The sequence below is a fragment of the Cyanistes caeruleus genome, chromosome 27, assembly GCF_971803275.1.
Source record: "Cyanistes caeruleus chromosome 27, bCyaCae1.hap1.1, whole genome shotgun sequence".
Classification (NCBI taxonomy): domain Eukaryota; kingdom Metazoa; phylum Chordata; class Aves; order Passeriformes; family Paridae; genus Cyanistes; species Cyanistes caeruleus.
The window spans coordinates 1098982-1112127 of NC_141727.1; the positions used below are offsets into that span (position 1 = coordinate 1098982).

The following is a 13146-nucleotide window of genomic DNA, read 5'->3' on the forward strand; positions in this document are numbered from 1 at the left end:
CTCAACCCCTCCCCACACCAAGCCTGAATGCCCAAGTTCTCTGTGGCTGAGCTTTGGGCCGTTCCCAGGCCGGAGGTGGTGCCAGGGCAAGGCTGTGCCAGCCTGGCAAGGCTGGAAGCAGAGCCCAGGCAGGGCAGCCCAGGCAGGGCCATCTGCTCAGGGAGGGAGAGGCTCTGGAGCAGGAGAAGGAGCCAAGAGCAGCACCATGGACACCCCTCACTGGTGCAGCCACACCCAGAGCTCACCCAGGGGCTGTGGGGGCACAGCTGGACATGGCCCTGCCCAGAAACCCCGTCCTGGGCTGACCCCACAGCGTGGGCACTGGGGGACAGGGATTGTCCTCTCTGCCCTGCTCAGGTGAGACCCCACCTGCAGAGCTGCCCAGCACAGGAGGGACCTGGAGCTCTGGAGAGAGCCCAGAGGAGGCTCCAGGATGTTCCCAGGGATGGAGCAGCTCTGCTGGGAGAGCTGGGGGTGCTCAGCCTGGAGAGGAGACCGGGGGTGAGCTCAGTGTGGCCTTGCAGGGCCTGAGGGAGCCAGTGGGAAACACAGAGAGAGACAATTCCCAAGGGATGGAGGGCCAGGAGCCAGGGAATGGCTCCCAGTGGCAGAGGGCAGGGCTGGATGCGATATTGGGCAGGAATTGTTCCCTGGCAGGGTGGGCAGGCCCTGGCACAGGGTGCCCAGAGCAGCTGGGGCTGCCCCTGGATCCCTGGCAGTGTCCAAAGCCAAGCTGGACATTGGGGCTGGAGCAGCCTGGGACAGTGGGAGCTGTCCCTGCCATGGCTGGGGTGGAAATGGAGGGGCTTTAAGGACCCTCCCAACCCAACCCATTCTGGGTTTCTGTGATTTTGGGATGCAGCAGAGCATTTGGGGCTATGTTTGTACCATCCAACACTTTCTAGGAGACGCTTCCTGCTTCTGTCAGGTTGTTAACGGGGGTGGGGTGATGGTTCATGGAATCACAGAATCATTAAAACTGGAAAAGATCTTTAAGATCATCAAGTCCAATTGTCAATCCAGCACCACCACCCTGTTCTTCACTCAAGTGCCACATCCATGTGGTTTTTGAACATTTCCAGGAAAAGAAAAATTGTGGATTCGTGTCAAACTTTCCAAGTGTTGAATGAGAGCTGAGAGCTGCAGCTCAAGATTGAAAATAATAATTTGTGATAATGAAATACTGAACTGAGCCCAGAGCCAGATGAGGAAGAGGTTTGTAATATGAGAAACTTCCATTTTCCTGTTCCCACATCACTGCCTGTGCCAGAGGAAATCCCCAGTTCCCAGCACCAAAAGGGAAGCTGGATTGGGAAGGGCAGCTGTGGGATGTAGGGTGCAGGAATTCCAGATCCTCAGGGTGATAACTTTAATTGATCTAATTTCTGATCATAAATGTCTCAAGTAAAGCAGGGAGCTGGACAGAGCCTCATAAAATGACACAGAAAATGCTGAGGGCTCTAAAAATAAAATGTTCATATTTAGGGGTCTGAGGCTTCTGAAACCCTGAGGGAGGAGCAGGAGAAGGAGCAGAGCAGGAGGAGGAGGATGGCTCTGAATTTCCTACTCTAGGACTGTCTCATCTCTTCTGACAGACTCAATGCTGTTTTTTCCCCCCAGACCACAAAAAAACCCAGTTTCACCCTAGTGCTTTGGCTGAGGATGGAAAGGATTCACCTGTTTAACCCAGCAAATCCTTTAGATGGAGACAGGGAATGAACTGGGAAACTCAAAGAACTCTGCAGAAGGTCAGTGAGAGCAAACATCATTTGTGTAATATCACACTGGGCTGGTGGGCTGGAGAGTGCCTGTGCACTTCTGCATCTCTGGGGAGCACCTCTGGTCACTGAGGAGGATTTTTGGGTCACTGGAGATCTATTTCCCAGGAATTACAGTTACTGAGGAAACCTGGGTCCAAATTCCCAAAGTAATCCACAATTCTTAAGTGCCCTGGGGAAGACTTCCTGAAAACACAACAATTCCAGCAATTGAAATCCTCCTTCAGCACCTCAAGCCCCAGTAACTTCATTTTTACCTCCCTCCCAGGAGGACCCTGGACATGAAGCATCCAGGAGCTGCTTAGAGAAGGGAAAGCACCAAAGTCACACAGGGATGATGGAATAGAGGAGAAAAGGAATAGAACTGAATCCTTTTTCCAGAGGGTTTTGAACAAAATTGGTGCTGACACAGGATGTCAGCAGGGTACAGGCAGATTAGGAAAGGAAAGCTGACCAATAAACCTCTCTGGACTCGAAGGAAGGCCATGAAATACAATTAATTGTTACTCTTTATTTTATCAGACACAAGAATTGCCTTTTAGATGCAAAGGCTGGGACTCAAATAAAGGATTCACACAAACTCATCGGCCTGGTGAGAGCCCAGACCCCTCCCTTGAGCTAGCTGTGCTCTCAGTATCACAAATCCAGGACTGAGAGAGTCAGGAACACATTGAAAAGTGTAACAAAAAACTACTTTTCCAAAGGAGTGTGAGCTGGGGAGGCTTCCCTGGCCAGGGATCACTCAGAGATGGAGGATGAGCAGCAGCAGCAGTGGAAAGATGAGTTTAAGGAAGGGAATGATCCTCTTCTGAGTTCCTTGATGACTTCCCTTCCCACAAGACAAGTGTTTGGAAGAACTCTGTTGCAACAGGAGTTTCCCAGGATGCAAAAGAATTAAACCAGAGACAGAGTCTCACCAGGGTGCTATAATTCCACCTCTCCATGCCCTGGAGTCACTCAAAACAACAAATCTTCCATTTGTTTTCCCAAGGAAAAATCATTTCTCAACCCAAGCTTCAACTGTGAGGTCGACAGAGGAATTACCAGAGATGATTATTGGGGAATCATGGAATGGCTTGGGTTGGGAGGGACCTTAAGGATCACCCAGTGGCTCCAAGCCCTGTCCAACTTCAGAAACACCACAAATCAAAGGCAAATCTTAGCTAATGCCTAGAATTTTTTTTTTTGTAGCCACAAAAACAAGCCAATTTTTCCAGTTTATTTATTTCCCCATTTATTCTGTATAAGGAAATTATTTTCCCCTTTGCCACTGCCCTTCTACAGGATCAAGTACTTGGTGCTTAAAAGCTGCTTTGCTACCTGGGGGTCCAGACTCTCCACAAAACCCAGCTGAACTTGCCTAAAAATGGATTATGATTAAAAATGATGAACTCCCTCAGCCCTGGCTCTGACCCCATCAGCTCAGGGATCTCCCCAAAGCTGAAGTGCCAGAGATTCCTGTGATGCCAGGGATGCCAGCCCTCCTCTGCCCAGGACACAGTTATTTCCTCAGGGAGAGGCTTTGGGTGCTCCTGTTCTCCTGAGCCAGTTTGGGCTCCTCCTCCTTCCTTTGTCCCAAAAATGCATCATTAATGTCCCCATGGTCCCCTCCCGACTGTCCTGGCTACACAGAAGATGCTCCTGGCTTGAGATCCCTGAATCTGAGCAGTTAATCAAGGTTTCTAGCAGAGAAAGGTAAACAGCTTTTAAAAGAAAGGAACAATCTTAAACTGATTAAAATCAGCCCAGTTTTGATAGGAAAAAGCATCTTTATATAACAAATTGAAGGTTTAACCCCTGATCACCTGATTCCTGGGCTTGTCTTTCCACATCAGTGGAAAAAAAAAAACAAATAAAAAATCTTGAATCTATTTTAATCAAATTATTTGTGTTCCAGATCAGGCTCATCATTGAGCTGAGCATTATTTTTCCTAAATAATCAAAATCATCCCAAGTTAAATCTCATCTGTCTTTGTTTACAGACACACCAAAAATGTACCAAATGCTCCTGCTCTCACACAGTGAGCTGAAAATGGGTATTTATGGGGTGTTTGTCTCCATCTCCCTGACAAACCCCTGAAAATGGGTATTTATGGGGTGTTTGTCTCCATCTCCCTGACAAACCCCTCTGCATTCAGACTAAATAACAAAATCACTGCTCAGCTCCAGGAGCATCACCTCAAACACCACCTCTGAGATAATGGCAACATTTAAACCCTTGCACTTCACTGTGTTTGCAGAAGATTTGTTTGCCACCATTGGTGCAAAGAGCAAAACACCAGAAATCAACATTTGTGAGTTCTTCTCTTTGCACCAAACAGATCCAACCTCCCCACATCGCTGCAGTTCTGGGGAGGTTTTACCTGACAGTGACTTGTGAGGGGAATAATGCTTCATACCTGATCCAGAGCAGTTGCACTTCTATGGCTGAAGCTCTGAATGCCAGGGAAACAGTCAAAGTGCTCTTTTTTTCCTTAAAAAAGGCTTTTCTGAATACCCTGAGGTGTCTCCTCCAGCCCCAGCTCAGCCTTGGGTTTCCCTACAGCCACCCCAAGGGATGAGCAGCCTCTGGTGACCCCACCAAGGTGTGACCCCACCAAGGTGTGACCTCACTTCTCCCCTCCCAGGCTCCTGCTCTGCTCAGAATTCAGGAAAAGCTTTAATCCCAGTTGTGTCTCTGTGTGATGAGGGAGGCACAGAGGTGTTTCGGGATGTGCTTCCCCAGCCATGTCTGCCTTGGAATGGAAGTCTGGGCAACCTGGGCACCTTCCAGCAAACCTGGGCCTGGTTAAGAAAGGTTGAGGGTACAGATTTCCCCCAGGTTTTTTTTACACCTCTGCACATGAATGTACATACATAGAATTTCCTACATTTTACATAAACACAAACATATTTTTCCCCAATTCTTCCAGATATTCTGTGCACTGGCACAGGGAGCTCAGAGCAGCTGTGGCTGCCTCTGCATCCCTGGATGTGTCCAAGGCCAGGTTGGACAGGGCTTGGAGCAGCCTGGGACAGTGGAAGGTGCCCCTGTCCATGGCAGGGGTGGCACTGGGTGGCTTTGAGGTCCCTTCCACCCAAACCACCCCAGGATTCTGGGACATGTGCCTGTCCATGTATACACATGGATTTTCCCCTATTTACATATGTCTTTTATGTATAAATTCCACCTGCACAGCCACATTCCTGTATTACAGTGACACATCTCCAGGTGACACCAAATCCAACACCCAAACCTCCCCACTTCCCCAAGCAGAGAAATTGCTGCTGCCTCACTCATGCAGTGAGACACAGGGATGGAACACAAGGACAGCACTCAGGGCAGGAGGAAGGGACAGGTGGGGAATGTGATCTTCCTAAGGATCACCAGGAACTCTGTGTGGAGCAGGACCTGGAGCCACAGCCCCTGGGGCAGTCTGAGATCCCTCTGTGTGAATTCCTGCTCCATCAGTACCGGAGCCAATGCTCCAGGGTAAGGCCCCAGAACTAAGGAAAACGAATGCAGCGCACACTAATGATTAAAACTGGCTGACAGGTCCCAAAGTGCAATGGAAAATATAAAATTATCCTCAGGCAAGTGATTTTCTGCTGGAGTTCTGCAGGGATTGCTTTTGACTGCTCTTTTAACTCCCCCTTCCCTCCAGGAATCCTGGAAGGAGCCCAAGGGCTGTGGCTGTCGCCAATGTGGGGATTAGGGAACAGAAAGCACTGGAGAGCAGGGCAGCGACTCCCTGATCCCAACACGTGGGCAGCCAGACAGAACAAACCCTGCCTGCTCCCACTGGGCAGGGAATGACCCCTGGGAACAGGATGGGCCTGGGGCACCTTCCCTGGGGACACCTGAGCACCCCCAGGGCTCCCATCACCCACATGGGGAGCACCCGACATGGGAGGGAGCCACCGCAGGGTGAGCACGGCTGGGTCATCTCAGGTGAAGAGCACCCAGAAAGTCCTCAGTGCCCTGCTCTGATCACTCCAGACATCTTCTAGAGCCTGAGGGGCTGTGAGGATGCAAAATGGAAAGGGTAAATATAATCCTTCCCTTCTACAGCCACCCCCTCTCCTCCAAGAGCTCCTCAGGTCCCTTTCCCAGCGCTGGCTCTGGCTGTGGCCACACGCAGAGCTCCCAGCACTGAGCTCTGAGCACAGCACCTGCGCTCCTGCTGGGCACCAGGGGCACAAACACCAGCCACATGGCACACAGCTGCTCCTGCAGGGCACCACTGCATCTTCCCAGCTATTCCAGGCACTCACTGGATCCCAGCTCTCCTGGGTTCTGGCAGGAGATGCCCATCCCTGAGGTGGCACCCAGGGAACTCAGGCTCCTGGACACTACACACTGCTTTGCAGGCAGACATGAACTTACTGTGGCCACTGCATCAACAGCTCATCCAGCTTCCCATAATTTCTATTGGGAATTCAGCTGCATTGCAAAAAAACCCCAAATCCAGCTGACTCAGTAGAATTGTGACTTGAACTCCTGTTAACTCCATTAAAAATGTTACAGCTCACAGAAGCCTCATGTTAGCTCTCCCCTGTATAAACACTTACATGTGAACCACAATCTCAGAGTAAGACAATTTCTACCAGGAATAGCTTGTAAAGACACAGCTTCATGAAGCTTTCATGGGTGATGCAAAGAAATGTGAACTCAGGCAGAACATTCCCAAATGTGAAGTCTTTGTGCCCAAAAGCAGCTCCAGAATGCAGCATTGAGAGATGTCACCTTTACAATTGTTTTAAAATGTCCAAGCTATTTCTTGCTGAAAATGTCCAAAATTCCCAAATAGATGTGTCAGCACTGAAATTCCCAGTTCAGAGAGTTTGAAATAGAAGAATAAAACTCGATAGAAAGCATCTGAATGAGAAGGTTTGGGTGTCCTCAGCTCAGGTGCCTCCTCCTCTCCTTTCCTACGACACAGAATGGGACTGAACTCACATGATTTTAATACACAAACAGTTAAAGGATCATCACCTCCCACCCCACACAACCTCAGGTGCCTGTGGCACCTCAGCCCTGCTAAAACCTCCCAGCAGGGATTCAGGATGGGTGCTGAGATGGCTGTAAATTGCATTTAATGTTCAGAGAGAGCCACAGATCCCACAGGAGCTGCTCCCACACACTGGTGGATCAGAGCTCTTAAACCCCACCATGGGTGGGATCTTCCAAGCAACTGATCCCAAGCAACCTCGAGATTCCTGCTGGCTCCAGTCTCTGCTCCTCAGCAGGACACAGAAACCCAACCCCTGCCAGAGGCCCACAGCTAATCCTGGCTAATGAGGAGTTCCCCCAGTGCCTGTTCAGCAAGGGATCACCTAATCCCATTCACTGACAGGAGCTTTTGACACTAGGAAAATGGGAAGTGATGGAAAACATGAATATATTCCTGAATGTTTTGATTTACAGATATTACAGGAGGGAAACCATGACATTTATGTATTTAGGGAACCAAATGCAAGTTGTCCTGTGCATTGCCCTTCAGCCAGGAACTTTTACTGGATGTTGGAGAAAAACAGGCTTCTACACCAGCTCTCCCATTTACCCAGCTGTGCTGAGATTTGTCATTTGAAGCACTAAAATGATGCTAATATTGTGTTAAGTGGACCTGATCAGCACATAAATGTATTTAAGTGCCATTCTCCTACAGACAGTGATTAGATTAAATCTAATTATTTTTAAAGATAGAAATGTCGTTGTTAAAATCAGTGTAAGAAACTGGGAATCAGCAGTTTCCACCTTTAGGAGAATGGTGTGGTGTTTCAGGCTGATGGTCACAATATCCTTTGTTAAAATGAAGCCCCTCTGTTTGGGGCTGAGGGGGGGACAGGTGACACAAGGGCTGGTTCTTGGGGACCCATCTGAGAAAAAGGAAAAGCAATTTTGGGTAATTGGTCACTGAACACGGGAGCTGGAGTGTCACCAACAGTGACACAGCCTGTGCCCACATCAGAGACCTGGCAAGGACCTGAGGAGCATCAGCCACCTGATGATGGTGATGCTGGATGGAAGAAATCCAGGGACTTGCAGGGTTCCCAAATAAACTGCAGTGCTTTTCAGAACCTCCTGAGCCTGCAAGAGCAGCTGCCTTTCACATGAAATGATATTTAGGTAAAAGCAAAACCAGAGAATGTTTTCTGTTGCTTTGCAGCACTGAATTTCCCCAAACAAGTTACACCAATGGTGAGAATTCATTTCCAATGGACTCAGCCTCTGCCTCCAGCATGGCCAGTCCTGAACTTCACACCGTGGTGGTGAGGTGGGGCTGGACCAGCACAATCTTCTTGAATTCATGGAAAAATACCAGAAGTGACCAAAATTCCCTCTCGTTTTCCTCCCACTCACAGCTCTGTATGAAGATTTGCCTATAAAGACTCCACCTTATGAGTCCTGTGGAGCTTGTGAACAGCAAAGCCAGGGCTGCACTTGCTGAGCAACATCATTCCTCTTGGGAATCTCCTCTGGAGGAGCCAGGCAACAACCCAAAGGTCTGCTCACTCCACACCCTGTTTCTCCCTGGAGTTCTATACTGTGGCTGCAGTGCAGCCATTGCCTGCTGGTGTGGGTAGCCTGGAATTCACTCCTGGGATCCAGGTGACTCTTGCTGCTCCAGGAGCTCAATCCCAGATATCCCCATACCCAATCACCAGCTTTGGCTCAGGGATTTACAAGACAGACAGACTTCAGGGAGCAGAGATGACATTTCACAGCTCAAGCAATAAATCACCTGCTGGTACTGGGGCAGGAGGGAAATCTGAGCAAAGAAAAGCTCCATCTTAATTTTAAATATGAAGAGTTTGGCTGTAGGAAGCCCTCAGGAGCCATTGTGACACACTCCAAGTGCACCTTCAGTGATATTTGTCCCCCAAACACCTGTGGCTATCACACCATACAGGGAAGAGGCAACAAAGTGTTGTAGGTGAAAAGCATTTCCTAAAAATGCCAGGAAAAAAGGTCACTCTGGTATCCCAGGATTGCAGTGAAGCACCACAGCTCCAGCTGAAGCCCCACACCACAGAGACTCCAGGGGTGATTTGGAACTTTGGAATGGGTGTCCAGCAGCCCCAGGCCCAGCACTGACCTCTTGAAGTGACTGGCCAGGACTCCCACGAGCTCCCCGATCCTGCTGTCGTTGGAGGGGTCGTTACTGAAGAGACAAACGATGAGATCCTTGTTGTCTTTGGTGTGGAACACCACGAGCTGGTCCTTCCCATTGGAGACACTCAGCCCCACCAGCTGTGGACAGAAAAAGAGAACAATGTTGGGTGTGCTGATATAAAAATGTTGATGCCCCACCCCTGGAAGCATCCCAGGCCAGGCTGGATGGGGCTGGGAGCACCCTGGGATAGTGGAAGGTCCCTGCCATGGCAGGAGTGGCACTGGATGGGCTTTAAGCTGCTTCCAACCCAAACCATTCCATGATTCCATGATTCCCTGTGCCTTTGGCATGGCCAGGCTGGTTCTCTCCTCTTCAGGATGCTCCCAGCCTCCACCACAGAGGTGAGGGTGACACTGGGTGGGTGTTCCCCCAGCAGCTGAGCAAGGTGAAACAAGAGTGGCTTTGTGGAATTCAGCAGCCTGGGAAGTGTGAGGGAACGTCCCCCCCAGCCTGGGAGGTGTGAGGGAATGTCCCCCCCAGCCTGGGAGGTGTGAGGGAATGTCCCCCCCAGCCTGGGAATGTCCCCCCAGCCTGGGAGGTGTGAGGGAATGTCCCCCCCAGCCTGGGAATGTCCCCCCAGCCTGGGAGGTGTGAGGGAATGTCCCCCCCGAGCCTGCGATGGCTCCCAGCAGCTCCTGTGTCCCTGCTGTTCCCCTCTCCCTCCCCAGGGCCATGGGGCACCCACCAAGGATGGCACCAGCTGCTCTCCCAACAGCCCCAAGTAAAAGCTCTCCCCAAAACCTCCCCTGGATGACACCACTGGATGACTCCACCTAGATGAACCCACATTCACCAGGAGCCTGCCCAACAGCATCTTCAAACCCACGCTGGGAAACCAAAGGGATCTGATGGGCTCAGCTTGTGCCAGGGTCAGGTGAGATATTGGGAGAATTTCTGCACTGAAAGGGAAAGTCCAGCCCTGGCACAGCTGCCCAGGGCAGGGGTGGAGTCTCCATCCCAAAAGATGTGTGGATTGGCACTGGAGGATGTGGTTTGGTGGTGCTGATTTTAAAGGTCTTTTTCAACCTGAACAACTCTGTGCCCCTGTGATTTACAGGTAACACAAGAATTTAGGAAGAATGTGAGTTGCAAACCCTGTAAAGCCACAATGATTCCCATATTATGGATTCAGGTCTGGCTGTTCTGACAAAATAAAAAGGTGCAAGGGTTTGGTTTGGGTTTTTTATTTTCTGGCATTTTCTTTTGTCTGTTAAGTAACTGCACTTGGCTCATCAAAGGCTTTGTCATCATCTCACAAAGGAAAACCAGGAAATTTTTAGGAGGGGCAATCTGGGACTACAGGTTACCCAGATGAATATTAGAGAAAGCAAAAAAAAGGATTTGTGCTAGAGAAACAAAGTGTAAGGAGGGGGGAAAAACCCTCAAAAGACAAGTACAGCAAAGCAGAGAAAGGAGAAAGGAAAATAGAATAAAATCAATGGGAGAAATACATAGAATATACTACATGGGACAAAATAAATATAATAAAATTAAGTAAATAGACTATAATGAATAAAATAAAATAAAATAAAATAAAATAAAATAAAATAAAATAAAATAAAATAAAATAAAATAAAATAAAATAAAATAAAATAAAATAAAATAAAATAAAATAAAATAAAATAAAATAAAATAGATGAAAGGATGAGTACAGAGAGAACACAGAGGACTTTCCCTGTCCATTAAAGGGCTCCTTTGAACCATCCAGGGATTTGCAGAGGGAAGCCCCATTCCTTTATGAGAGGCACCCATAAACCATTTTGCTGAAATGAAAGTCTCATTATTCCCTTGTTTAGGGGAAAAGGCTCCTGAGTCCCCCAGAGCCTGTGTGAGCACCAATCCAGCTGGAGATTCCCAACTCCTGCCAGCCCAGGGATCCCAGGGGCGCAGGGATAGTGGCTGTGCTTCAGCAGCCACAAGGTGTTATTATTTCCAAGGAAGCTGCTCCAGCAGCTCTGGATGCCTCACACATCCCAGAAAAGCCCAGCCCACAGCAGCGTGGTCTGTGCCCTATTTTTGGGATCAGACTCCACACAAGGTTTTTTTTGGGATTTTGTTGGTTTGTTACCCCAGGAACTGAAGGACAGCAGCTGCTGATCCTGGAACAGGAGGCAGGGCCCTCCTGTTGCAGCAGCACAGGTGGGGTTTATTCCCTGTCCAGGCTATTTTGGGGTTATGAAATGCTTTCCAAACAAGCTCCACCTCATGCACAGGCATTAACAGCTGCCTGGCTTTATAGTGTCCCTTAAAATTAATTTGCATGCTTAAATACCCTCCTGTGAGCACAATAGCACCACAGGGACTGCTGCCATCAAGGTTTTAAATGTGCAGTGAGTGTGAAAGATGAACAAGTCGCAGTGTCAGATTTGAAAAGGCAATTTAAACATTAATTATTCAACAGAACCCTGTTAGGAGGCCAAGAGCCCTTCAAAATCTTCCCATTTCACCCCTCTGCACAAGACTCTGTGAGCAAATGAATGCAACAAAAGAAATCATTTCAGAAAAGGTGCTTATCTCAGTATTTACCAACACTAATACTGGCCCTGCTTGAAGAGCAGGCAAAAATCCTCAGCTTCTGCAGAACATCCTTTATTATGTTCACCACTGCAGGGGAGATGTGGCTGCAAGAACCTTTCTGCTGCTTGGATGCCTTTTAATTCCTCTCAGCCATTACCTGTTCGGTTTTAATTCAGGTAAGAACAAAAGGTCACTGTGTATTGGTGCTCTGAGGCACTGCCAGAGTGCTGGCAGATGAAAAATCCACCCAGAGAATCCCCCAGAGCAGCATCTCCACATGGAGAAAGCAGCAGGGCTGACAGGGAAGTTGTGTTTGGCAGGTTGTGCAGAGAATGACACATTCCTAACCCAGAGCCATGGGATGGTTTGGGAGGAAGGAGCCTTAAGGATCACCCAGTGCCACCCCAGCCATGGCAGGGACAGCTCCCACTGTCCCAGGCTGCTCCAGCCCCAATGTCCAGCCTGGCCTTGGGCACTGCCAGGGATCCAGGGGCAGCCCCAGCTGCTCTGGGCACCCTGTGCCAGGACCTCACTGCCCTCACTGCAAAAAAACTTTCATCTAAAACAAATTAAACCTGGTCTAGCTTCCAGCCCTCTCCTCTGTCCCAGTGCAGAGCCTGGCTCTGGGCAGGGACAGGAGGGACTCCAACCACGGCCAGGCAAACCTGGCCAGGGGAGATGGGGAGCGATTTCCTCGGCTAAAAACAAGTTTGTGTCTGTAGCAGCCATCAGCTGACTGTCTCCAGTGAGATCTCCATGGAAACACCACCCCTGAGGATGCTGCTGTGTTGACAGGGCACTTCTGAAACACTGACAGGGAGCAGCAGAGGATTCCAGCTTCATTCACCTCTGGGCATGGGAAGGACGATTCCTCTTCCCAGAGAACACTCATCCAAACGTAGGACAGGGCTGCTCCATGGATACACATCACTACTGGTGTCATTATTGTCCATTTGCTCCTCAAAAAACCTTCAGAGCATTTCAAACTATTGCTCTTTTCCCAAAAAGGAAGGAATTTCTGTATCACTGATCAGCTCCTTCCACTGCCTCCCTCACATGGTGGAAGAGCTTCCATGACAGAATGGATTAGGCACAGAAAAATGGAGGGAGTGTGCAAGGCAGCTCAGAAGTGGAAAGACAACACAAATATAAATATTAGGTAACAAATATAAAACATAAATACAACAAGAAACAAACAGCTGCTCCATAGGATTGACTGTTTGCCAGAGTTAAATCTGAGAAATCCTGGATTATTAAGAGAAATATAACTGCAGTGGCTTCAAAATGAAGAGAGTAGGTTTAGATTGGATATCAGGAAAAAAATTCTTCCCTGTGAGGGTGGGCAGGCCCTGGCACAGGTGCCCAGAGCAGCTGGGGCTGCCCCTGGATCCCTGGCAGTGCCCAAGGCCAGGCTGGACATTGGGGCTGGAGCACCTGGGACAGTGGGAGGTGTCCCTGCCATGGCTGGGGTGGCACTGGGTGGGTTTTAAGATCCCTTCCAATCCAAATTCAATTCTATGAAATATTTTGTGTCCTGTGTATAAATCAAAGACACCCCAAACTCTTCTCCCCTTCCTGCAGCTCAAGGTGCTCTGGATCCATCAGCAGGACCAGTGCCCACCCCAGCCCCGGATCAGCCCAGCTGGGCATGGGCAGGGCTGGGGCTCTTCCCCAGGACACAGAGCAGGAGGAAC

General features: G+C 49.3%; 1 protein-coding gene across 3 annotated transcripts in view; it reads right to left on the bottom strand.

Moving 5' to 3' along the window:
* The window catches only part of MYO1D (myosin ID), a 154394-nt gene that overhangs the window by 48526 nt on the left and 92722 nt on the right, over positions 1-13146 (bottom strand). For all 3 annotated transcript variants that reach the window (XM_086864747.1, XM_086864750.1, XM_086864748.1), the window contains exon 21: positions 8858-9012. In XM_086864747.1, the coding sequence (XP_086720873.1) occupies positions 8858-9012 (155 nt within the window). The remainder of the gene's footprint in view (positions 1-8857; positions 9013-13146) is intronic.